Genomic DNA, 27,830 nt, shown 5'->3' with positions numbered 1-27,830 from the left:
ATGCACAGGCAACTTTAATAGTCAGAATGCCGTTTGCAATATGAACTTTAGTCGAACCACTAAAGTTTCGATATTTTGTCATAAAATAGGAGAAAAAGCAGAAAAAGGTGAATCACTAAGTGTGTGGCTTCACACCCCATCATCCCACACCTCTCAGAAAGCCCCCAGCTAATCAAGCAAACTAGTCTTTGCCAAAATGTCTTTCCTCCCCTCTCCCCCTTGGCTCCGACGCCATTCCTCTGCGAGCATCTCGGTGTGTCGAGCCTGGATCACTTTACAAGGGTGGCACTGTTACCCGTCTAACAGGCTGAGCTGCTCCAAGCTGATCTGTCTGCCTGCAAGTGCACCCTCCAGGATACAGGTAATTGGAGGAGGGTTGAGGGGAGGTGCAGAGGAGGTTGAGCTTATCGGGACCTCCCCCCATTGGAGGCAGATAAAAGTCCTCCACGGACAGAGAGAAGATACTTAGAGGGATTTGACTCTCCTCTTTGTGTGCTCCACTGCTCTGCCAAACCTCTGTCTTTTCTTCCCCTTTTTCTCTGTGAATCCTTCCTTTTAGAAGAAACCAGTCATGTCTTTCAGCATGAAAAAGACAACCACTATCTCCAGCAGTGGTCGTGGTAGCCTTGGTGGCGCCATACGTGCTGGTGGAGGAACAAGTGGACAAAGAAATTATGCAAGATCTCTCCAGTTAGGATCCAGTGGCCAGAGGATGTCCAGCTCAGTCTTTGGTGCCGGTGGTGGTACTGGTAATTCTAGTTTCAGTATGTCGCAATACAGTCTTGGTGGTATTGGTGGTGGCAGAGCTGTTTATGCTGGCGGAGCTGCTGTTGGTGGCGGTTATGGTGGTATGGGTGTTATGGGTGGTTATGGTGGTATGAGTAGTATGGGTGCTGGTTTTGGTACCGTCGGTTTTGGTGGTGGTGGTATGCCACCTACCATCCAAGCCGTCTCAATCAACCAGAGCCTGCTGGCCCCTGTGGCCCTTGACATTGACCCCACCATTCAGACTGTCCGCACCCAGGAGAAAGAGCAGATCAAGACTCTGAACAACCGCTTCGCCAGCTTCATCGACAAGGTAAGTTGCCCTATTCTGTCAGTTGCAGGAGTAGCTTCTGTTTCGCTTTTTTTTTTTTTTTTTTTGCCTCGCACTATTTGTAAAGAATGTTAAAAATCTGGATTGGCATTGGCCTTTACATGGCATGGGCTGTCAGTAATCTGGTCAAAGAATAGTGTTTGATATGAAACTAAAGAAGCTGAATATTTAGAAACAGGTGCTGCAGCGGACTTTCTCTAAAGGGTCACCTGAGCTCATTAAATATTTCACAGGAACAGCCAGGGCTTTCTGTAGCTAATTCATTTTGATTAAGCACAACACAAGTTAATATGAATATGGTTGGATCAATTGTCATCTCAAACAGGCTTCTTAAAGCAACACTGTGCATCTGCTATACAGACATTGAAAGTAGACCTCTGCTTCATTCATTTCTTTTTGGCCGTAGCTGGCCTCTTGCCAGCTGTCTCTCGGTAGAGTGAGAGGCAGGAAACACTAGAGTGGTCATATCCAGTGACTGGTGGCTTTCAGTGTGACATGAAGAAAGGATCAGGTTATCACCTGTTCCCATGGCTGCAAGGACTCACTAGCTGTCAGTGGTCCTGTAGAAAGTGGGCTCAATTGTAGCTCTATGCAATAGATTGCATTATACCTAAATTTTGCTTTACAAATCAAAGTTAAGGTAATGTGCAGAGTCTTTGCATTAAGTTTGTATTCACTCCATGTGATGAGGGAAGACACATTAAGTGCATTTTTTTAAACTCACCAATTCACACTTTTGAGGTATGTAATGCAGATGGAAGACTGTTTCTCTCAGGCAGAAATGACACACCCTGCATGAGAAAATGCTCAGTTTGCGTTTTCTGCAGAGTGTACATAACCACACCTAATATGTCTTTACACAAAGGAACTCAACTAATACCATTCAGATATCTTGCTATTTGATCATCTAAAATGAAATCATTTGCAATAAAGCATTAACTACAAACGTTTTAGAAGTAGCAGTAAGGGAAAGGATGCATGGGATGTTTAATGAACATTTTATTTAGATATATCCAATAAACAGAATTCCTGCACAAATATGGTATCTTTAAAGCAATGTCACTCAGTCAACATGTCAGGTAACACCTGAGGCATTTTGCATTAATTACTGGGCTGAGACATGCAAGTTCACTCAGTGAAGGTATGCATCCTGGAGGCGAGGGAGCACTACTGTCAGGTGGTTAGGGAGGGGCTGGGCTGAGGTGTGGCTCTGTACAACTTGCCTTACCTTGAAACAAAAGCACACACCCAAAGATGGACTGTTTGGCCCCACCTTCAAACCCAGATGGCAAAGCGCTCTATCCTCTATCTCTTGGAAACAAGTGTTAAAACATATTGTTCAGAATTATGTCAATTGCTCTCTCTTAATGATCTCATTTGAACAAGTACTTCGCAGAGTCTCCACATTGGACCTGGCAAAATTTTGCATACATTTCATTTGTGTGTGGGAAAGTCACATATAGGTGTAGCCAGCTTGATCACCTGAGGAAAATAATTTAAAAATACAAACAGACAGACACACAGACACACAGACACACACACACACACACACACACACACACACACACACACAAATTTTGTTTCATCGGGGCGAGCATGCCTAATCTGACAACTGTCAGCATCATATTTGTCTTTTTTATTTGTACTTTTGCAAAAGTAATAAATTGAAATTAGATTTTTCCAGTTGCACAAATCTTTAGCCATAAATCAATTTTAGTGTAGTAGAAATGATGCACAGTTAACCATCTGAGTAATATTATATTCAATCATATTCAAAATCCTACATCCTCCCGAGTGACAGCAGATCTAACCTTGGCCTATGATTTTATCGTTTAGGTCCGCTTCCTGGAGCAGCAGAACAAAATGCTGGAGACCAAGTGGAGCTTGCTGCAGGAACAGACCACCACCCGCTCCAACATTGACGGAATGTTCGAGGCCTACATCGCCAACCTCCGCAGACAGCTTGATGGGCTCGGCAATGAGAAGATCAAGCTGGAGGGAGAGCTGAAGAACATGCAGGGCCTGGTGGAGGACTTCAAGACCAAGTGAGTTCAAGCGTGCCATGTCAAATAAACACAACAGCTGACCAGTTATTTTCCATCAGCTCATTTTTCTACTCCTTGTCTCAGGTATGAAGATGAAATCAACAAGAGAGCCGCTGTCGAAAATGAGTTTGTGCTCCTGAAGAAGGTAAAAGTGAAGCTGCAATTATCAAGCCCTTCACTCTGCCATGTTATGAACGACAGTTGATGCATGAGTTATTGTTTCCACCATCGCCCATCGCCAGCGCAAACCACTTTCTTCTTCTCTTACAGGATGTAGATGGTGCCTACATGAACAAAATTGAGCTGGAGGCCAAGGTTGATGCCCTTCAGGATGAGATCAACTTCCTCAGAGCTGTCTATGATGCGGTAAGAATATGCACTTGAATGCTACTGCTGGGCACAGACAAAGAACAGAAATAGATACCTGTACTCTCTTTTCAATCTTTTCGATACATTTAAAAAAAAAAAATCTGTATTTTACAATGCAGGAACTGCGTGAGCTTCAAGGACAGATCAAGGACACCTCAGTCATTGTGGAGATGGACAACAGCCGCAACCTGGACATGGACGCCATTGTGGCAGAAGTCAGGGCTCAGTATGAGGACATCGCCAACAGATCCCGTGCTGAGGCAGAGAGTTGGTATCAGCAGAAGGTAAGTAGAGAGAGTCTGCAATGCCAAATTAAAACAAAGAGGTCTGTAGAATCTGGAATAACAGTGAGTTTTATTTTTTCTCCTTTAGTTCCAGGAGATGCAGACCAGTGCTACTTCAGCCGGAGACGACCTTCGTAACACCAAGAGTGAGATTGCTGAGCTTAACCGTTTGATTAGCAGGTTCCAAAATGAGATTGAAGCAGTCAAGGGACAGGTAACAGAAGCTTATGCATACCTTTTTCTTTCTTCAATATACATTAAAAAGACAGCAAAGAGAGCTTTTTTAAAATTAAAAATGCTGCATCTGACTCTTTCTTCTGCTTATCCAATCTTCTAGCGCTCCAACCTGGAGGCCCAGATCGCTGAGGCTGAGGAGCGCGGTGAGCTGGCAGTGAAGGACGCCAAGGCCCGCATCAGGGACCTGGAAGAAGCCCTGCAGAGAGCCAAGCAGGACATGGCCCGCCAGGTCCGCGAGTACCAAGAGCTCATGAACGTCAAGCTGGCTCTGGACATTGAGATCGCCACATACAAGAAGCTTCTGGAAGGAGAGGAGAGCAGGTAAAAGATGAGCTACTTTCATCTTATGAAACTCCAAAAACTTACAGTGCACTTTCCATAATGCAGTAGGTATCAGTAGCTGATTTGTTGATTTCTGTATGTTTTTGTAGAATTTCTGGTGGCAGTGGAAATGCAATCATCCATGTACAGTCCTCAAGCAGCAGCAGCAGCGGCGGTGGTGGTGGCGGCGGTTACGGTATTTATCAACATGTTTCTTTACAGTTTCAGAATTTAAATGATAAGGCAATAAGTCAGACTTCAGTTTGGTTTTTAAAGTTTTAAAAACAGAACATTTGCTGTGAGAAAATTCAGACTTCGAGCATCTCTTCTAAATATGTGTTTTCTTATCACCATGTACAGGCGGCGGCTATGGCGGCTATGGCGGCTATGGCGGCGGCGCGGCCGCTGGTGGCGGCTTCAGCAACAGCATGATCGTGGGTGGCGGCAGCAGCGGCGGCTACAGCGCCGGCAGCTTGATCACGGGTGGCGGCGTCGGCGGCGTCAATGTCAGCTCCAGCAAGAGCACAAGAGTGTTCTCCACCCGTTACTAAATGCAGCAGTCCTTTCTCTCCATTTTTCTCCTTCTCTCATTTTACTCTCCCATTCATGGAAGCTTCCATAAAAACCCACTACCCCTCTTCCTGCAGACACAAAGCAGTCTCAGCCACACATTGCACCATTTACAGCTGGTCCATCTAATGGAACAGTTTTTTGGTTGTTTTTTTTGGCACAACACACCTATAGAAGGGCAGACATTACATCTGAATACAAGTAAAGGCAGAGCTATTGTTGCGAGCAGCAGAGATATGAGGCAGTCCTGCTCTCCTATGTTCAGTCAGCCTGGCTGTCTTTTGGTTGCTGGATGTGCTGTTGTGTAGACAAGATAATACTTGTAGTTTCATGACAGAGAGTCCTTAAGAAGCAACGACCAGTGCACACAAAATGATAGCAACAGTTCTTAGTTTACACAGAAGGAGGAGTTGATGTTGTGCTTAGTCTTTAATTCATCAAGCATAGCCCACAGTGCCTCCTCTGTTGTGCCAGATCGGTCATTATGTTGTGCACTTTAACATCATCAAAAGCAGTCTGTATGTAACACTTTCATATCTGACTTTTGGGATCCTCCTTTTGTTCTCCTGTTCTGGAAAATGAGTTCTCCATTACAGTACATAAAGGTGTTTGATCATGCTTTGTTTTCATTTTCACTCTGACAAAAAAAATGAAAAAAAAAACACTGATAAGGCTGACTGGGACAACCAGATTTATTGTGAAATTGTACCAACAAACCATCTCACCAATAAATCCAAGAATCTCTGTATGTTTGTGTCTGTGTGTGTTTTCTTTGCATTTCTCGGCAACCATTTATCTAGAAGTCTACAATTTCATTTAGCAGACGCTTTTGTCCAAAGCGATGTACAACACAAGCAAGAGTTCAGACATAAGGAAAGACCTGTAGTAAGTGCAAAAAGTGCTTCAAGTGTGATTGGTCAAAGGTGTCAAAGGTGTTGCCATCAAGTTGCAGAAGAAATTGCCAACCCCCCCCCCCCCTTTTTTTATACTTTGTCAGCGCTAAATAAGTGCTGGGGTTTGGACCACCTGACTTATTCTACCCCTAAGGTGGAGTCAGATTAAGTGCCTAGGTGTTCTCTGAACAATTGAGTCTTCAATTGTCTCTTAAAAGTAGAAAGGGACTCAGCAGAACGCACAGAATCTGATCCACTTTATCTGATCCACTTTAAACTTAGCAGGTGTATAGTTGAGGACCCAAAGAGGTGCAGTGTTAAGCAGAAGCAAACTGAATGAACCAGAGCTGTTTTGAGTATCTTCCAAGCCGTGTTGTCAGACAATGTCATTAAAGGCAAATGTACGAGGTCACATGACGATGTCACATTCAGACAGCAGACACAGACCGAGTCTGTAATAAGTGTTTATTACTATTGATTTTATTGTACTCAGGAAAACATAAGACATAAAAGCAATTTTAAGTGATGTCAGCAGAAAATTCTATTTTTGAAGCAATGGGCATCAATTTCAGAAAGATCTGATCAAAATAAGGCTTTTCATTTCAGATGTCAGCAGGTTTTATTTTGAAGGTTGGCACCTAGGGTCAATCCAGTGCACTCATGGCAGAACAAATTCAGCGGACCTTAGTGGCCCTGAGTGATCAACAAAAAAGGTTTTGCACCACATAACATGACTGTGCGCAAAAAAAAGAAAATCCTGTGGTATTGAGTATCAGGCATCAAAAGATAGATGCAGACAATGGAGATGGAGCAGCTGATGCATATCCACATATAGAGATACTACAGCGACAGAGAGAAAACTTGGCTGAAAAACTTTAGAAATTGGCATTTGACATTTTGGCAAGCACTGTGACTATTGTAGATATGACACACACCTTTGGCAAATCAATAGAAGCAGGTCTGCCAATAGTATGACTAAGAAGAGGTGAATGCAACATGCCTGTGCAGAAATGTATAACAAGAAAGCTGGAAGAATGTCAGAGTGGTGACAGAGTGTGACATTAGAAACGCTTGTGTTAACTGCATAACAGTTTGGGTTTGAAGTGGGAACGTCAGTAAAAACTGCAGTCCGCTGATTCTCACAGTACCTGTTATTTACAGTTGCTTTGTTCTGTCTGAAATATGTCTCCTTTCCATTAATTAAGTCCATGCAGTCATTATAAGACAGCAGGACACTTACAGTGCTGTGAAAAAGTATTTGCCCCCATCCTGATGTCTTCAGTTTTTGCATATTTGTCACACTTGAGTGTTCCAGATCTTCAAACTTGTATTCATGTTTATTTAATATTCATAGTTAGCCCACAAAACACAAAATGCAGTTTTTAAATGATGATATATTACAGATTTATTGAAAACCTGTATCAGCTCTGAGAAAAAGTAACTGTCCCCTAAACCTAATAACTGTTTGGTCCGCAACAAATGCAGTTAAATGTTTGTGACAGTTTGTAATCAGTCTTTTACATCACTATGGAGGAATTTTAGCCCACTCTTCTCTGCAATAGTTTTTGCCAAGCGTTCCTTGGCAGATTAATAATTACCAAAAAAAAGATATCGTGCTATTGAAGGAAGCAAACCATATGGAATAATGAATCCGGTTAGAAAAACAATTGAGAGGTAGAAAAAAAAAGCAATTAATGTACATTTTATTGAAACATATATTGCTCCATCCAGTTTGGGGAAGCCTTCTATCCATTGTGCATTTGAAAGAAATTCTAACAAAATCAAAGGCTCTTATCAATTGCTATTAAATGGTGCATTGTTTGGGATCTGCAAGTTCAGCTGACCAGGAAACTAACCTTGAGTACCATGAGCTACGTTGTTTGGCTTTTTGGAAGATCCACACAACACGTTATTCTGAGGGGAACAAAAATGTCTGAACCAAAATTCATGGCAATCCCTTCACTTGTTAAAAACCACAAACCCCACAGTCATGGTGGCACTACAGACATCAGCAGGGGACCATGAATAGACAGCACTGCACGTCATGGAAATCAAGTCAGAAGTGAACAAGCTGTTAAGTCTCAATTCAATTTGTGACCGACAGATTCTACACATAGCTGTCCTTTCAGAATGAACAGAACAAAGAGCGCTGCTAAAAAATGAGCTGTGAATTTGACAGTGCTGCTTCTACTAATGTCTGACTCTGATCACGATGTAACATGACCATATGACATCATAGTTTTTGCATTTACTGAGGAGCCAAAAATGGCCACTGCTCTTCAAATCGTCTTCACACACAACACTGTCGCTCCTTAGGTCATCAGCTGCACATTCGTCAAGTTTGACACTTATCAGATGCAGCTGAAAAATGAAAAACAGACACGTAGACAGAAAGACAGACAGAAAGTCCCTTCATTTATCGTTAGGTGTTTGAACTAGCGAACTTTTGGTATGTAAGACCGCCATTCAAGAATTTAAAAAAATTGCAGAAAAATTAGTATTTTTTGTATCTTAACCTGATAAACCATCTTTCAAATACCCTCCTACAATCAGATTTCCAGTTTTTCACTCTGTGAACACCGTCAAATCCTCTCAGTTCTGCTCAAAGAATCTTTGCTGTTACCAACTGCTGCCCTCTAGTGACAACATTTAAGAACTATTTTTATTTAAAATTGCATTGTGTGACCAAATTGGATGTGCGGTTGATGCAAGCTTTGCACAACGTCTGCGTCATTACTATAATAATTCAGCTCACTGAATGCAAACATCAAAGGTGCAAACAGGATTGAGAAGTGAAAAATCATATCCAGTGCTCCTACATGGACAGATGTTTCTGTGTATTTATGCCATTTAATAGCAAGATTTGTTCATATACATCCAAACCAATTCAATTATTTAGTTATTATACAAGTGTTTTATTTATAACAGATGACTGAGACTATAGTAACAAAAAAAGAACAGACATAAAGATCATGATGAAATGAAGACAAAAAAAAGACAAACTGTACTATATAGCCATTATATATTACCAAACTATTACACAGAAACATACAAAATCAGACATGAGTCCTTTTAAAATACGTTCAAATGAAACTGAGATTTTTTTTCTTTCCAAACTTTTGAGCTTGATACTGACATTTTAACACATTTACCAAATGTCATGCAGTGGTTGAAAAAAAAATCCTATGTAAAGTGTAAAAGTTCATCTTTGACCCTTAACTAATGGTTGATCGAGTTTTTTTTCATAGCCATGGAGGTCAAACATTTCACAGTCAAAACAGTGAGATGTCCTGCTGATGAAAAACCTTGAGATGTGGTACAAAGGCTTTGAAAAATGCTTGCAAGTTGGCCTCGATTTAAGGATATTTTGCCAGAATGTTTTATTCTTACTGAAATGAGAAGACAACACTTTACAATCCAGTGATTTTGATCAGATCTGAGGTGTTGACAAACTGTACCTTTTCACAATTATAACACTGCTTTCTATTATCCTCTCCAGATCACCTAACCAAGAAAAGCTGCCTTTCAGTAAAATGCCGTTTAATTGCAATACAAATCTGATGGACCAATACCACACTTTGAAAATAGTTGATTCTGTATTTGTTTCTCAAAGCTGCTGACAGATCCAGTAGGTGCACGTATTATAACCAAACACTGGGTGGCGTCAGCAAGCACAGCGTCCTACACAGCTGTCTTACTGGGATTGTCGGGTCGAAGGTCATGATCTCCATGTGGATAAGACCTGATTAAAGAATGAAAAGAAAACAATATTAAAATTTCCAGTCAAACAACTAAGGCAGATTTTTTTCATGAGATTATGGAACTCAGTGAATTCTCTACTTTCACACACAGTACAGATCTTTTTTAAGACTTAAAAGGTCCCATTGTCATTTGACTTCATACATTTCTCTTTGATGATCTTGTCTCGTGGAAGACTTGTTGCAGGGTGGCAGAGGGAAAACTCAGAAAAAACAGACATTATGAGGGAGCAACTCACCACTTTAACAATCTAGATCAGAAATCTGTGGGAGCATTCTGAAATGCCAAAGATGGTGGTTATCTGACCCATTCCTCATAACAGCCAATCATTGCTTATGAGCAGTTTTTATCAGATGTTAAGGGTGATTCTTTACATACAGTTTGTATGCTGTGGTGACCACTGAAATCACAGTTAGATAGGGAACTGATCTTATTCGCCCAAAATAACTGCTAGGAGATGCAACTAAAATGGCTGCCAAATGCCAAGACATCATCTAGAAGGACTTTGTTGATATTTATTCAGAAAGAGGATGTCAAAAGTGAGGTTGGTTGGAATGTCAGGATCAGCCAATCAGAGATAGAGAAGGGCAGGTCATGCCTCTGCCAGTCTGCAAAACCGACGCTCATTGCCCTCTAAAGGGGCAAACCTAGGCTAAAGGCCAGGCTGAGGGCCCAAAAACACACCCATGATCAAAACCGCTGACCAAAATGAAATCAAACTTGGCCTTACACTTTCTCTGGTCACCCATCAAGTGCAAAGTACATTAAATTAATGGTTGTTCAAAAAAAAAAAAAAGTCAAGAACAAACACACCAACAGATTCTTTCATTTATAGTTACATACAAAATAGTTCTCCGCGAGGACTTCAACTTCTTATATGCATTATCAAAAGTCACCGTAACAATCACCTCCAGCCTTGTTTATGCGGCTGTACTTACTCTTCCACTCTCCAACAGCAAGCTCCAGGCTCTCGAAGGAGTCGTCATAAGGGTCAGAGTCGGGTTCGTACTCTGCATCGTGATATTCAGCCAGGAAGGGGTGGGACAGCCCCTGTGTAGCTGTTAGCCTCATCTCAGGATCCAGCAGCAACATCCCCTCCAGCAGGTCTACAGCTGGAAGCATCGGGAAAGAATGCATTTTCAATTCAATGTTTTTTTTGGTTTTTTTTATTCATAGCAGTAAGGTTTGGTCCGACAACACTGCAATTATTGCATTACACAATTTCTTGTTGTTTAGTTTTAAACCAATGATTTGTGGCGCACCATTGTCATCCATGGATTGAAACACTTCCCTAAAAATTTTCTTCTTTTGTGGTGGGAGACCTCGCACATATGATTGTGCCTGAAAAAAAACAGATAATTATTATTGTATTTCAAACCATGAAAGTACAATACAAAAATAAAAAATCTGACATGATGAAACAGTGAGTACAGGCAAAATTAGTTTTATTTAATTTTAGATATTTAAACGTCGAAACAAGTCGGCGTTGTTGCCGATGTCACTGCAGACAGGACAAAACTCACATCTTTACTCTGCATCTTCTGCACCAAGGAGGAGTCTGGTGTTCCTGTCAGACGCAGGATCCTCTTCAGCTGATCAATACCTGAACACACTGTTAAGGAAGGCTCTGGATGTCCAGCATGCACCGGCTCGATCTATGGTCACAGCTGTCATATCAAATGAAGGCATATTGCAGCTTGTGTTTCTGCACATCTAAAGTTTTGCACATGCTGTAACAGCACTGCTTTACAAAATTAGTTATATGTTTACAATGCTTCTAAGATTAATTCTTTAGAACTTGTGTTTGGCTGACAAAATCTTTTTTCTTGGAGTAGTTAAAGTAGTTTTATCGCAATCTAGCATTGCACTTCAATGAAATTTGGGCATTTGCAAGACACACATTGTACATTTCACAATCTGCAACCAATGGCATGGCTGAATTTGACCTTCCCTTTGTGGTAAATGCTGCATCTTTTAAACCCCAAAGACATCCTAAGAGTCATTTTCTGTTATTTTCTCTCAGCTTCATATTAGAAACAGATGCTGACCTTTATGTATAAAACTCTGTGGACTATCCCTTTGAGCCATACAACGCATCACCTGATTCTTTTTTAAAAATCCTGTCCTTCAAAAATTAAAATTGCAAGGGTTTGTATGAGTTTCTGGTTCTTGTAATTGAACATGCAGTTTTATTAGAACATGTGTGTGGATACTGTCATGTCCGGGGAAAAGCACTTGGCCAGTAATCATTTCAGCCAGGATACAGGCAGCCGACCACACATCCACTGCGAGGGAGAGAGGCACAGAGAGAATTTCAATAATAACATGGTAGTACTTCGTATTATTGCAATATTCTGTCATATCTGAAACAAACAGAGAATGACTACTTGTAATACAAGGTAGGTAATATTATTACCGGTCTGACTGTAGTGCATCCAGTTGAATATGACCTCTGGTGCTCTGTACCAGCGTGTCACAACATAACCAGTCATTTCACTCTCTGTCTGTCTTGCCAGGCCAAAATCCAGGATCTGACAACAGTTACAGATGATTGTTCAGAGAGCAAAGAATATTTGTTTCATGCTCTGTATCTAAAATCACTCTCAGCTTTGACTGCTTTGCACATTACAGCATGGATATAATAGTGAGTTAATGTGACATGAATATAACAATATCTTCTCACAGGTAACACTGGAAGTAATTATCATCTGGATTGTATTCAGCTGATTCTTTTTAAAAAAAACTTACCTTTAATTCACAGTTCTCACTCACAGCAAGATTACCAGGCTTCAGATCCTAAAAACACATGGTTTCTAATTAATACAAAGCCTATTACGACCAGTACAGATCGTATACTATGAAATATTCAAGAAAATAGTTTGACATTGTGACGGACACTCTCATTTGCTTGGACTTAGGAGACATATGGGAGTATCAATGTTCTCATCTAAGTACAGTGCATCAAAAAGTATTCAATCACCTCTAAATTAATTCCATAACTGTGTGTACTTCAGACTAAACTGCGTGAATCAAAATGTAGCAGAAAAAAGAGGAAATCTGAGTAAACACAATATACATCTAAATGTAATCCAAAGAATCAGCTAATCAGATCTAATGATCTGAAAAACTTGGCGAGTGTCTGCCCGCGGACCCGAAGAGACGCAGTTTTAAGATTTAAGCAGATTGGATGAGCGATTTTTTGTGTCAGGAATATCCTTGGAGGCTTGTGGATGGAGTACTTTTTGCTTGATAAGTGTATGATGTCATAGATCAGAAGCAATAATCTCGAAAGAAACTGTCTGCAAACTCTGTAGCTGAGTTCCACTTCAGGCGCTGCGTTGCTCGAAGGACGAACCAAGCTTTGTTGAATGAGATGGTCTGGTCTGAGGAGGATTCCTTATTTGTGTCACCTGCTGCTCCCACCCTAACCTTGTATCACAAAGGACAGTTCTTGTCACCTATACCAACATTGACAGCCTCAATTTACAGTTGAGACATAACCAAGACTTTAGTCTTTTGACAGTTAATAAACCCTAAAAAATGACCTGTGTGTAAACTAAACACAGAATTCCACAAATGGCAGAATAATGTTGTGGAGATTATTTTCTCCTTGATGATGAGTTCTACTAATTGTGGGAAACTGTGGGAATTCTGCTCTCAGTTTATGAGTTGAAGCTCAAGTGTAACTGGGTTATAGGGAGAGACAATGACCGCTAAGTCCACCTCTGAATGGCTCGGAAGAACAAAAATTGAATTTTGGAGAAGGCTAGTCAAAGTCCAGACTTGAATCTCATGAGATACTGTGGCAGGACCTGAAAAGTGCAGTTCATGCTCACAAACCCCCCCATTGTGGCTGTGTTGAAGCAGTTCTGCAAAGACGAGTCAAAGTTCCACCACAGTGATATTAGACACTGATCTCTACTTATTGGAAGTGCTTGGTTGCAGTTGTTGCTAAAAGTGTACAGCTGTCTGTATAGTTCAGGGAGGCCATGGGAGTCAGCAGCTGACTCCAGCTTTTTAGCTTAGCATTATGAACTACACCTGGCTTACATTTTCTGTATTAAAATCATAAGTCAATAATGTTAGCCAGCAAGCTAACATGAGGCGCTTTTAGCCAACATGAGTATAACTTTACAAGTTCTTACATACACATGCATTCGTGTAATATGTTATTAAAACATGAATGGTCAGTCTTTGTCATGTGCTTCATCTTTATCTTTAATACATCAAGTTGTGTGTGACATGATGGGTCGCAGTGACTCTTGGAAGCAACTGGTAGTTGACCATTAATATATTTCCAGTCCTTATGTAAAGCTAAACTAATCAGCAGCTGGTACCAGCTTCATATTTAATGGCAAGAAAGTGATTATGCCTCAAAATGTCAAACTATTCCTTGAAATGCACCAATTCTAAAGAAAAACCAAGTAAATTGAGATTGCTGTGCATATACCAACCCGATGAATGATCCCTGCAGAGTGAATATACTGTAAAGAAGGACAGGACAGATTAAAAACAGAGTGAAACAGCTTAGGAGGCATACACAGACAGTAATGTTTGTTTAGCAGAGTGGGAAAACCCACAGGCACATGGTTCTCTAAATGGCACGTTGTAAAGCTGTAGAAAGAACAAAAGTCTCCGCCCACAGGTGATTGTCAGAGCTATGTTTAGTGTGTTTTTCACCCGTCAGAACAAATCCAGAGTGCCTTCACAGCACAAAGTCACTGATAAGAGAAGAAAATACCTTGGGATCCAAGACCTCTGCAATTTATTTCAAATACAAGGTGACTTACATAAATTTCTTGTGTTCCAGCTTAAAACTTGCTTTCGGTTTTGTTTCCAGTCTTGGTTACACATTGACTAGCACTGACTGGCATGAGTATGAGTAAGGCTGTCAAACATCCACTACACATTCAGACTGTGACTGACATTTATAATGAAAACAATACAGTTAATTTGCTGGTATGGGAGAACACATTGCTGTGCCAAACGTATACCTGGAATTTAAAAGTATTTGTCCTCCAATTCATCATCAGATTAACTGTACTCTTTCATGAGAGTTCAAAATAAATACACGTTAAAATAACATGGGCTGTATTTAAAACAGTTTGCCATTGAGCACCCTCATAGTGGACTGGAATATGTCGTTTTTTGCGTGGCACATTAAAGATGTATATATTTTTTTAAAGTCGCTAACAGAGCAGCAGCAGTGAGTTAAAGCGGTGAAGTTGTGGGCTGTAGAACCAAAACAATGAGCTGAAAGATGGTAAAATGTTCTGTAGCACTGAGGGTAAATGTGAAGAAAAATGTGGAGTATTAATTATTAGCATAACATTTTTGATTCCAGCAGTTTGAATTATGTTATCCAGTACTTCTTTTTGACTTTTTTGCCTTTTTTTTTGTGTCACTAACAAGTTCTGCTAGGAAGGTTTGGACCATCCCTTGGTAAATATCAGAAATCAAATCAATTATGACAAGAAAAAAATGATGAAAGGGATTAGAAAATGGAATAACAGAATTTTACTAAGCCAGCCTTGATGTCCTGCACTCATCATGATTGGTGGAAGTGTTCAGCTTCATGGCAAAAAAAAGACTGCATTTGCAGTTGATCTGGAGCTGACAGGATCTAATTTTCAGAGGTGTTTTGCAGTAAGTCTTAGACAAAGGCTGTACATAAAATTGGGATTTTTTTTTTTTTTTTTACATTTACAGTGAGTTGCTACCTTAACTAAAGGCTTCTACATTTTACAGTCTGGCAGTCACAGAGAAAACTGAGTTTAAAAGCCAGGTTCCACACTCTGCAATTACATTTTAGACAAAGTATGCTCAGTAATTATCCTGAGTGTTCAGTTGTAACAAAAATGATTTAAATTTGCCATAACAAGCAATGAAAATGAGATTGTCTTGCATGCAGTCTGGTCTCTACTTTTTGAACAGTGTGGAAAGGAGTATAATATCAAGGAAGATGAAGTAGAACAGCTGCTCTTTTATACTGAAGATAGCCAGGCATCTGATCACCCTAACCCCACCCCTGACCCTTAGCCTAGCGCCTCCAGGTCAGCTCTCAGGGTATTTTCAACTCTCTTGGGAGACAGTACTGTCTGCCTGCTCTGACAATGCCTGGAGATTCCTCAGGAGGCGCTAGAGAATGTTGACAAGTACATGTGTTTTGCTCTGCATTTACCTGGGCATTGTGTTATGGAATCAGAAAGGTATAAATAAACTGATTGGATGAAAGGATAGATTGTTAGATATTTAAAACCAAAAATATCTAATATGTACTTGGACATTTAGATTTTTAATACTCTATCGTAAAATTTGTTTGCTACTAAAATCAATGCCAATGTAAGGCCTATTTGAGAAATAATGCAACAAAAAAAAACAATATTTACTTTTAAATGAGCTCTTGGGTAATCCACCAGCACTCCTTTGGACATGCATAGGGTATGGAAAGCTTATGCATATGAAAAATAACACAATTTTCACACAGAAAGGGGCATATTGCATGATTTTGCAAGGTTAATGTCTTGCACGAAACAATAAATGAAATTACCTGGGGGACAAGCATTATTTTATCCGGCTTCTCCCCTGTTATTCTATCTTAATCAAGCCTAAGACACAGTAATGACAATGTTTCATTTGAATGCTCATGAAACTGAAATATTAACCAATGTGTCATGATTTATACCACTTCACATATATGGTGCACCCACTTCCTTGTCTACAGTGCTCAACTGCAGTTATCTCGAGATCATGAATTAATTATCACCACAAAACAAAATCTGTCTGTTTGTGAAAACAAATATATCTAGTTTATTAACTCAAGGACACTAATTTCTTGAGATATCAAGATAATTTATCACATGATGGCACTGGAACAGACAGAATATTTATGGAGGATATGAAAATGATTGTCTGGTTCATTTGGTCAGACTTAATTTTCGATTCATAACTGCTGTCATGGCCATCAACAATCTGAGCAGGAGCACTGAAGTTGCAGCCATGCTAAGCTCCTCTGAAAACACATTATTAGATTTATTTCTGTCATCTCAGAAGGCAGTCTGCAGGTTTCACCTTGTGCTGTTGTAGTCTTACATTATTCCAACAGTGTTCAGTTCAGACTACACATGATTTGGAAATGTCGATATTTCCAACCTATAGATGATGACTGTGTCAGAGGCATGAGACCTAGACATTAGATTGTAGTTTTATGGAAAGGGCTTGATCTGGTAATTCATTCATTATTCTTTGAAAATGCTGACCTAGTTTTACAGCACTGGTTTTTAAAAATGTGTCTTGGTCATGATAGTGACTCTATGGGTTTCATACAAATCTTTCTGTAAAATAAAAATCTAGGAGATAAATACATGAGAATTTCCTTACCTTCAGACCCCTGAGAAGCTGGTAGAACAGATATGAGATGACGCGATCAGTTAACCGCCTCTTCTTCATAATGTGGCCCAGATCCTGAGCTACAAATGGCATTACCATATAACTAGAGAGAGAAGAGTGACAGTCAAACAGTAAGGCAAGGGACATACTGAAAAACTAAAATCAATTAGTCAATTTAAGGAGTCTTTAAGTCTGAAGACTGTAGATATTGTACTGTGCTCTAAATACTGATGAGGGAAAGAGCTCATTGCTATGGCAACAAAAGTCTAACTGCAAAAACTAACCAAAACAAACAAGAATAAGCTTGCTCTCACATTTCCTTGCTTGAGATTTTCCTTCATGCACACACACACACACACACCCACACACACGCATCAGGTCTCAACAAGTTGTGACAACTAGCAGGAGAATGATGTTCGTGACTCCCAACTTACAAGGTCTGGAATTTCTCCAGCGTGGAGTCAGGTGTGAAGACGTCAAGGAGGCAGATCACCTTTAAGGAAAAGCAAAGGAAAGACATTAAAACACAACTATTAATGTATTTTTATCATTAATATTAATAGACTAAACTCAAGGATGTTTCCAACTGCAAAAATATGCCCAAGATCACTTACAGTGATGTGTGTGTGTGTGTGTGTGTGGGGGGGGGGGGTGAGGGTGATTTTGGCTCGATCAGAATGAACAATCTTTATTTGTAAGTATGATGAGCCAAAATCACCCTAAAGAGATTGAGTGTTCTGAAAATGAGCATCATTTGACGGCACTGTTTTACTGTCTAATCAAAACTGTAAATTTGAGAGTTAAAAAAACAGCATTATAATAACAACAAGAAAAGCACTCAGAGCGCAGTACTCCACCAAGGCTGCTCAGTGCTTGTATCACTTCCAACAGTAGAAATCTTGGGAAAAAAAATGTGGCAGAAATCACGACGCTATAGAATGTGGTCATGTAATACAGATGCACTCACAAACAAAATGATTTTGTTCTGAACACAGATGTGTGTTATGCATGTGTACTTTATGTATAGATACCAAATGGCGTGACCTAAATATGCGATTTAATCAATTGTTCTGTGTATCATTTCTGATGGATAAGTCCTGACATGTCCGCAACGGTCGATTTATAGTAGGATTGCAATCATGTGATCGTCAGCAGGCAGCTGACGTAGCATTCACTTGTAGTCATAGTTACAGTGCCGCTGTGCAGCTATCTTGCAACGATACAGAAATCTTTAACAAATCCATGGATCCAGACTATAAGCCACATCACTGCCAAAATCTAATCACTTGGATCTTGTGTCATTGCTGACCGTCCCTGATTATTTCATCCAAATTCGTTTGTCGGTTTTTGAGTAATGTTGCTAACAGACAGACAGACAAACAGATGGACAGACAAATCAATGCTGATCATCACATAACTCTGCAGACGCTCTGCCTCCTTGTCAGAGTAAAAAATCAGTAAACGCTCAAGGCTGCATGTTTCTCCCTTGAAAAAATAGTGGCAAGCCGCAACGTGATAACAGGGTCATCCAGGGTGAAAATGGTTCTTAAGTTTGATCGTAAGCTGAAACACCCGCTGCCTCTTTTCATTTCAACTGCAAAAACATGAAGTAATGACACAGGACAAAAAACAGAGTAGGAGTCTTTTTGTGACAGAAAAGGACTACACTGGAAGTCATTCAAAGATTTCAGCAAAAATAGTGATCCATGAGGGTTCCAACAACACAAAACACTCCCAGCTTGTCAGGGCACACTGTTGACATTATGAGCTTTTGTTGAATGGTCAACAATGGTTGCTTATCCTTAAAATCTTGAAAGAGAGAAGGGGAAATGTAAGCGAGATTGTGAACAAGATTAAAAACTTTTAGGAGCTAGTCTCTATCTTGACTTCCAGAGTCACTTTGATATAAAACAGAGCCTCTACATTGTAATTACAATCACATATTTACAGCTGAGAGTCATTAGGAACTGAGATTTTTTCTTTCACGTTTAAGACTGACAATCTGCTTGAAAAGGATGAAGAAAAAGACTGCAATAACAACACCCGATTATCAGCAAAAATCTGAACAACTACTACTTTTGGCAGTGTATTGTAGCAGACTGTAATATATTACTGAAGTTGTTAGTTTTATTTAAGTTTTTGTCAAAGCCTTACATTTTCATGCCGTATGTGGCGGAGCAGCCTGAGTTCCCTGTAAGCTCGCTTAGCATGGATGAGGGACTGGAAGGGCCGATACAGCTTTTTTATGGCCACCTTCTCTTTGGTCTTCTGGTCAGTGGCAGAACTAAACGAGAACAAAGACAGCGTTAGTGACAGGACACAGTGGATCATCTAAGGAATGCAACTCACATTTATAATTTTCAGTACGGATTAACTGGGAGCGGGGGGGGGGGGGATTTTTGCAATACAATGATTTGTTGTTGAGTTAGTGAAATGATGACCATTTGAAATTGTCTCTTTGGTTTGGACTAACACTTCAAAACCTAAAGATATTACATTTAGAGCCACATAAAACAAAAAAAGCAACAAATTCTTACCTCTAAGTAGCTGAAACTAGAGAATGTCTGACTTTTATGGTAGTTATTTCTATTATTGCTGACTAATTACTTATTTTATTAATTATTAATAGCTGTGCTATAACTGTAGAAATGACTTCCTCTTTTTGGAGTTTCTGTTGGATATTACAGGCTGACAAAACAAAACTGAAATGTGTGATATTCTTAAAGTTCATTTAAAAAAATACAACAAGCAATTAGAAACCTGTTCATCGATAAGATGTGAAATTAAACACTCAGATTAACATCCGGGGCTGTTGTGCCTTTGCTGCATAATGATAACATCAGCAACACGACCTTGTCTGTCGGTGGCTTATCTTTAGATTAAAGTGTGTCTGAGGTATCTTGGATTCCTGCAAGCTGGGTTTTCCTCTGTTGGTGGTGGAGATTCCTGTCATATTGGAGGACCTGCATCGACTTGCTGACTCGCCTCAGGCGGACAATAGTGCTTCTGTTAGCAGATGTGAGAGCAATCTAGGCCTCTTGAACTGCCTGCAACATATTCTGGCAATGGAATGCAGACCTAAGAGTAACAAAAATCTCGACAGCCTATAGAAAATCATTTGTGGTGCAAAGCATTTAAACTTTCATATTGAACAACAAGGGACATTAAGCACCTTCGAGCATTTGCAAAACATAGAAGCCTAACAGAGAAGCATTAAATTATCACACATTTCTACATTGTCAGTGTTCTAACTGCTACAGTAATTATTTATTGAAGTTGGATGACAGTAATATATCTTATTATGTAAGCACAGTATGTTCCTATTAACATATGAGTTGCCTTTACCCTGGATAGCATTAGTAGCAGGACTAAAAAGTGTAGTATGTCTCATATTAAGTTAATTACGGACTTCAGGCCACTTAGCAGTAGCTGTATGATCATTATAGGGGGGGGAAAGTAACAACAATGTATTTTGCTGCGCACTGTTCTGAGGGAGTGACACAAGCGGCAGTTTCCTCGCCAGTGTACCTGAAGTCCTCCGCTCCTTCCCAGGTAAACTCACCACACGGTCCCGTAAGCTCCGGAGCCGATGGACCGCAGCGTCGTATACCTCTCCGGGACGTCCCACGTCGTTTTCTGGATCTCCAGTCTGTGAAACCCCGGTCTGACGGGGATATCCTTCACAGGAGACTGCATGGTTCTGTTTTGTTTCAGTTTCCAGTCAGGTTTTACCCATACGAGGTTTTAACAGCCTCGCAGTTTCTACCTGACAGGTGAGGTGTAGCGGGAAGGAGGGAAACGCCCCCAAGGCTGCAGCACCTGATCCCGCCTTCATCTTCAATCAGCTGACAATATGTTGCCATACACTACCGTTCAAAAGTTTGGGGTAAATTAAATCTTACATCAGCATGCTGTAAATAAATTCAAGTTAATTCAGCTTAAGTTCTCTTGCTGTCATGCAAATGTGAGTTAATTGAAGTTTGGTTGATTAAGTACTTCAAAGTTATGAGCTGTGAAACTGTTATGCTTAATTACCAGAACATAAGAAAACAAGTTTAACCAACATAAGGCATTAAGTTGAATCAACAAGTCACAAATAAAATTGGTTACATTTTTACATTTACATTGATTTATTTTCTTTAATTTACTTATTTTTCTTGATTTGACATTAAAAACTTACAGAGCTATTGAAACAGGGATCTTTCTGCATGGAGTTTGCATGTTCTCCCTGTACATGCATGGGTTTTCTCCCGGCACTCCGGCTTCCTCCCACAGTCCAAAAATATCCTGAGGTTAATTGATTACTCTACATTGTCCTTAGGTGTGAATGTGAGTGTGATTGTGTGTCTGTATGTAGCCCTGTGACAGACTGGTGACCTGTCCAGGGTGTCCCCTGCCTTCACCCGAGTCAGCTGGGATAGACTCCAGCACCCCCTGCGACCCTAGTGAGGATAAAGCAGTGTATAGAGAATGGATGGATGGATGTTTTCTCCAGAGTTAGAGACCACCTATATTAATGTTGGAATTTAATCCAATGGCATTTGCAGGCAGGCCATTATCTGTAGTTTACTCTGTCTGCTGTTACAAAGGACAATAGACGCACATGCAGGTGCTTTAAGGTGAAAGTATGATGGAACTTTCTTGACACTCATCGTCTTTCATATCGATTCTGAATGGCAAACTTAGATGTGAAAATTTACTTTCCCCCTGCCAGTTGTTTTTGTCAGCACTGTTAGTTTTTATAAAGACCATTTGAGTCACTAGTATCTGAGTAGATCATCTGGATCACCTAATCTCTTACAATCAGACTTTTTCATTTTAAATTTTGTCTTTTGTCATTTATTTCAGCACATCTGGGCCAGACACTATTGACCTTAACTGGATTACAAGAATGACTTTCAACCAGCAGAGGGCAGTCACATGTCATTCTCGTTGGTACAGACCACAGACTGTATGAAAATGCATAACGTATGTATTAGACTGTATAGAGGAGAAGCCACTATTCATTTTTGTGTTAGAATTTCAAAGTTGGCACAGATTAAAATAAAAATTGTTTCCAAAATTAGACAGTAGTTACTTAAACATACACAGTATACTGTATAGAACTAAATGAATACTTTGGTTTATTTCTAAAAAAAACTAAATCATGATCAACACGGCTAATTGAACTTGTTGATCAAAACTTGTATGTTCACAGATTCATACTGCCCATGCAGCAAACTGGAACTTCAAGCGAAACAGGGCATCAAGGTGCAGCTCCGTGTCAAGACAGCAGAGACAGAGCTGCATGTCTGAGGAACATTTTCAAAATAAAGTGTTAGAACGCCTCGTTGGTGGGTTTCCTCCCATAGTCCAAACACACCCACCGTAGGTTAAAGAGTGATTCTAAATCACCCATTGGTGTGATCGTAAATGAGCATAACCATGCGTCTATTTGTGTTAGCCGAGAGAGCTGGCAACCTGTCCAGGTCTGGCCCACTGTCAGCTGGAATATGCTCCAGTTCCCTGGAACCCTCTGTCAGATAAAGAGGGATTAGCTAATAGTTGGATGAAATTATAAATGCAGCACAGAAGATCATCGTTTGCCCTTTCCCCTCTCCAATGGACATCCTCAACTCCTGCTGGCTCAGCAGAAAAAAGAAAACTATAAAAAATAATTCACACCTGGGTTTTCTATCTTGTTGAACTATTGACCTCTAGCAGGCGCTACAGGTGCATCCATAAACTTAGGTAAATTGATTCAGAGATATTTTCTTCCCATCCAACAGTCACCATTCCAAATGTAAACATGCACTGAAGCTGGAGAGAAAAGATATATTAATTGCAAATTTCAGATCAGTAAATAAGAAATAAGAAATAAAATAAATGTTGCAGACAATGGGATATTGCAAGAGTTTACACACACACATACATATATATAGGCCTATATACCGTTCAAAAGCTTAGGGTCACTCAGAAATGTCGTCATTTTTGAAAGAAAATTAATTCTTGTCTCTTCTTTGCTTATCTAGACAACTGTTTATTTGATCTACCTCAAATTAAGTGGGTATATTTCGTGTATATACTACTACTACTACTACTACTACTACTAATAATAATAATAATAATAATAATAATAATAATTCAAAGGCGTTTATATATTTTACATACAATAACACTATTTGTAACCCACTTCCGGCTATATTGAGTGCTGTCACCCTGGACAGGTTTCGGTCTTTTATTGTGAAGGCGGCCCTCCACCCACAGCTCCGCCGCTCGCTGCTGCATCTGAAGCCGTTGAGATGTGGAGGTTTGCCTGTCCTGAGCAGAGACAGCCGCCGGCTCTGAGGGGAACACCCACACCCACTCACACATTACACGCTCTCTGGACTCGGACTTTCTTACTACTTTTAGAACAGTTACATTTTTGAAAAAAAAAGAGAAAAGAAACAACTGCGCCTCTTTTCTTTCTTTCTGTTTTTTTTCTTTTTGTCTCGGTTTGATGAAGTACAGCTGGACCTCATCAGATAGTTTCATGTCGTGGATGCGAGTCTCTGTTTTACTCAATATCACCATTCCATCTATCAGGTAAGTCCTTATCATAAGAGGAGAGCACAAAATAGCAGACAGACTGTGTTTTATTTTTCACTGAAAGATAACATTTTCTTTTTGCTTTGTTAAAAGCAAAACCCTGATTCATGACCATGTTGATACAATGGATTTTCTCCCCTTTATATCAATATTAAACAGTGCAATTCATACGAAGTGTTTAGATAATTAAAGACTTCATATTGTTTTAACAGATCACTGAACCAGCAGTTATTTCAATCTTTTTGACTGTAACACAGAGTTTGTCCATATAATACATAACCTATTATACCCACCACCACACACCACACACACCCTGCTCTCACAGTGGATACACACTGGGACCACCATGCACACACTCTTTTGTCAGCTGATATAGGAATGTGTGTGAGCTGTGCGAGCCAAATGTCAAATGCCTTGTTCACCTGCTAGCATTCTGCTGGACACACACAGCTGAATGTTTATTGCCTCATTTAGAAAACAGAAATGATCCACTTTGTCCGTGTTCACTGAACTTGACAGTGGCTTTCAGATGTGTGACCACTTTCTGGAATTTCTGTCACCGATGATTGTGGCTGATGTTTATGCCGCATGTGGTGAAATGGGAGCAGGAGTGAAACAGTGATAAAGCCTCTAGATGTTGCAGAGAGCAGTTGAAAGGCTTCCGTCAGTGTGAGTCGTGTTCCCGGATTTGTTGAAATGACTAAAAAAGGAAGATGGAGTTTAGTTCAGCAGCTGGTTCCCCCTATTCTGTAACAGCTGTCAGATTTAATCTAGCAACACAAGAAACACCTTAGAAAGTGATCAGAATCAAAGCCTCCACACTAACTGTTTTCCTGGTCTCGCTGAGGAGTAGTCAGTGCAGCGAAAGGGAAGCTTTCTTCTCAAATGTGTTTTGATAGCACAGTTCAGATGGAACAGATTCCTGTGGCTGTATAGTCCAGACTTGAACCTCAACCATGTGGGTCCCAGCATCCAGGCATTTTTCAATAGCTGACCATCTGCTTGCTGAGGGTCTGTTCGAAAGCACAGTATCGCATTACTCATTCTGGATGGTGGGGGATGAATAAAAGTGTGCGTGTTAATGCATTATCAGAAGCTGAAACTTTTATTTACTACCTATGTAAAGTCACTTGCAAGTGAACTTTAAAAGGAGTATAGCTTTCTTTAAGCCCCAAGCAGCTGATAAAGCAAAAAGCTTATATTTTTTTTCTTGACCAGTCAATCGATAGTATTATTTTTAATGTTAATCATTCATGTGCTGTACTGCTTCCTGCTATAGCTTTGCTGTATAAACTAGTGTTGCATGCTGTACTGAGCTATAACTAGAAAAGTATTGTGATGCTTTGCCATTAAGAATAGCGTTAAATCCTGAAATCATCCCTACAGACGATCAGAGCAGCAGATGAACGTCGATATACTACAGTGTGTGTGTTTGTGTCACTTTGCTTCCACTCCCTGCAGCTCAGGGGATGTGCCCACCTCTATGACAGCTTCCACAGCCCCAAGACATAGTTGCACATCCTGACGCTAAATATTCCTAGCTTGTGAATAAATTAGACACACAAACCGAAATATGGAATTATTTTGCTTAAGTAGCCACCAGTGAGGAAAAGCCTATGGACACCACTGGCTGTCTTCAAAAGATGTTTAAAAGTTATGCAGATCGAAGAAGCCAATTAGAAGTGCAGCCACATTATAAAACAATAATCAGTAAACAAGAAAAGCACTCAGAGAGCACAGTACTCTGCCAAGGCTGCTAAGTCGTGCAATGAATGAAATCTTTCATATAAAATTACCTTGTAGTGAGCATAGGCGTCTGTTATGCATGTGTGCGTTATGCACGGATACCGAATTGCGTGACCTAAATATGTTGGAGGCGGTGGGAATTGATGGGACTCAGAAACACTTCCAGAATTTAATCAATTGTTCTTTGTTAACCATGCCTGATGTACATGTCAGCGGGGTTACTGCATTCACTTCGGTATCTAGCTGACTGGGTAAGTATGTGGGTGTGTGTGTATGTCCGGTCAGATATCTCTGCAAGTGCTGAAGTCAGGATGATCAAACTTGGCACTGACAATCGGTCTAAGGTCCCCTGCTCGCTTGTGGAGTTAGAGGTCAGCAGATCAAGTAGGAAGGGAAATATGTAGGATGATCAAAATTGAAAGCTACATGTGTGATGGTTAGTGGTGCAACGGATCACTAAACTCACGGATCGGATCGGTTCTCGGATCAAGAGTCACGGATCGGATCATTTTTCAGATCAGCATGTCTATGACATATACACATATGTCTATGTGATCACCCCTTCCTCCCCCCAGACGAAAATATTCGGAGCTCGTCTCTTCCCTTCGCCTTCGGCACATCCTGTCGTGTTCGGCTCATCTCGGCTCCTCCGTTCGTGTTTGTAAACACCACCCGATTGGCTGGGTTGCTGCCGATTCTGACGTCACGCTTCACTTTGTTGCTTAAACACAAGACAAGATGCTGAAGGCCTCTGCTGTTTGGGAATTTTTCAGTTTAACTGAAGACAAAACGAAGGTAAAATTTGGACCCGAGACCAGACGAACAGATCCGAATAATCGGGCCGTCTCTGCCACAAGCCCCACTCCCAACGTCCCAATGTCTGCTCTCTTCCTTTCTCCGCCTTCCACAAGTTGCGTGCGGACGGAGCACAACTTTTTTTTTTTCCAGAAATCGATCCGCGGGTCATGTGTGTGCCGAACCGATGACGTCGATCCGAACGGAGTACTAAAACATATGACATTCAGTGGACATTAGGGCTGGACCCGAATATTCGTTCGTGACCATGGTATCCGGATATTAATTTTGAGATCCGAATATTCCCAGTGTGTGCACGCGTGAGTGTACGTGTGTGTCTTTTGGCAAATATGTACTGTTAATAACGTTACTTTCACGTTGAAAATACGATGTCATATCGGGGAAATAAGCACTGAGAGTTTTATTTCCTATCGACGTGTGTGCATGTGTGCGTGCGTGCGTGCGTGCGTGCGTGTGCGTGTTTGCGCATGTGTGTGTGAGATTAAGTGGTACTCAAAATATTTTGCCAAGGTTGGCAGGTCTGTAAATTTGTGATTGTTAAATTTCAAGCAACTGTTACAAGAGTTTGTGATGCTACGAGATTATTACAAGATAATCATTACACATACACAGACAGACACATACACACACAGACCCATTTTTCTCTCGCATAAGTATCTGAAAAAATGAAAAAGTCATTTGAGGGAAATGGGAATTAGCTGAATGGGTGTGTGCCAGGACCCCCCCACCCTCAAAAAAACATAAAGAAGAAAGGAAAACTGAGTGACTGAAAAATCAAATTACCTACTGAAAGATGAATAGGAGTATAAGGAGTAGAATAATATCAAATTGGTTTCATTTTTCATTATGCAGCGACATGTCTTTAGTAATTATTTATTGTTACACTTGGATGGGTTTTAGCCCTTTCAAATAACCTTTTGCAGCATGTTAGCTCTGGGACTGCAGATGTTGTGCCTCAATATCCAAAAAAACACTTTTCAGGGCTGTTTCCATTTTTGCATGCAGAACTTTTGAGGTCAAATTGTGACTTGATTATTCCTATTATAAGTGGCACACAGAAAGTGGTTATGTTGGCATCCTGACCTCGAACCTCTCAGGCACATAAAAAAGAATGGGTCGAAGGCCACTTCAGCTGCAGCTGGTTATTGAAAAGCGATGCTCCGCAGCTGAAACGACCACTTTCTGGTCTTTTCTGTGAGTCATAAAAGTAAGACTGCTGGGCATGTATGCAGCAGGGATGAGGTTTTATGATTTATAGGTGTCAAATGTCGGCCACACTGTAGGTTAAGTAGTTTGTCTTTCAACAGCGTGAGAACTGGAAGTGAGTGGGAACAATGAAATGAGACGAGTGCTAATGCTTTTGAAATCAGAGACCTCCTCAGCAGGCTTTCTCATTTGCACATCTCAGGTGTCACATACTGTAGTAGGATGTGAGATATATTTTTAGCCGTATTTTTAGAAGTGTAGGCATCAGCTGTGTGATGATTAAATCAGGAAACAACTGACAGGGATGGTACAGGATCCCTTGCTGAACTTTGATGAGCTCTTGTCTCATTAATAAGTGACTATGTTGGTGACTTGTTGGATGATTTCATTGTAGTTGTTTATTAATCCTCGGAACCAGTCGGAAGAAATCATTTGGGAAGAAAGCAGAGTGCAAAGACCCTGACCATTGTAGGTGTACAAGTGAAGGAGAAAGGAGAGGTTTTGATGATAGAAGTATTTTGGGCGTTAC

At 40.4% G+C, this 27,830-nt stretch overlaps 3 protein-coding genes across 3 annotated transcripts in view; 2 read left to right on the top strand and 1 right to left on the bottom strand.

Moving 5' to 3' along the window:
• The first annotated feature begins 456 nt into the window (after positions 1–456).
• On the top strand, positions 457–5,670 carry LOC110950913 (intermediate filament protein ON3-like). The gene is made up of 9 exons (XM_022193766.2): positions 457–1,078; positions 2,933–3,141; positions 3,226–3,286; positions 3,412–3,507; positions 3,630–3,794; positions 3,883–4,008; positions 4,132–4,352; positions 4,463–4,548; positions 4,713–5,670. Exons 1-9 carry the CDS (start codon positions 572–574, stop codon positions 4,901–4,903), a joined length of 1,662 nt encoding a protein of 553 aa, XP_022049458.2. The 5' UTR covers positions 457–571; the 3' UTR covers positions 4,904–5,670.
• Positions 5,671–8,757: 3,087 nt separating this feature from the next.
• Positions 8,758–20,720, bottom strand: zgc:171775 (STKc_p38 domain-containing protein). The gene is made up of 12 exons (XM_022193769.2): positions 20,526–20,720; positions 19,118–19,247; positions 17,398–17,456; positions 16,955–17,066; positions 14,029–14,058; positions 12,323–12,370; positions 11,991–12,105; positions 11,788–11,859; positions 11,098–11,177; positions 10,837–10,915; positions 10,513–10,686; positions 8,758–9,557 (listed from the first exon to the last, which is right to left on the bottom strand). Exons 1-12 carry the CDS (start codon positions 20,657–20,659, stop codon positions 9,457–9,459), a joined length of 1,134 nt encoding a protein of 377 aa, XP_022049461.2. The 5' UTR covers positions 20,660–20,720; the 3' UTR covers positions 8,758–9,456.
• A 2,479-nt stretch (positions 20,721–23,199) lies between these two features.
• The window catches only part of plxnb1a (plexin b1a), a 76,687-nt gene continuing 72,056 nt past the window's right edge, over positions 23,200–27,830 (top strand). Inside the window, 1 exon segment of the mRNA XM_022193770.2 lies at positions 23,200–23,530. The gene's annotated coding sequence lies outside the window, so the exon portion shown is untranslated.

The sequence above is a fragment of the Acanthochromis polyacanthus genome, chromosome 6 (assembly GCF_021347895.1).
Source record: "Acanthochromis polyacanthus isolate Apoly-LR-REF ecotype Palm Island chromosome 6, KAUST_Apoly_ChrSc, whole genome shotgun sequence".
Classification (NCBI taxonomy): Eukaryota; Metazoa; Chordata; class Actinopteri; family Pomacentridae; genus Acanthochromis; species Acanthochromis polyacanthus.
This window is presented reverse-complemented; position numbering and strand designations above follow the sequence as displayed.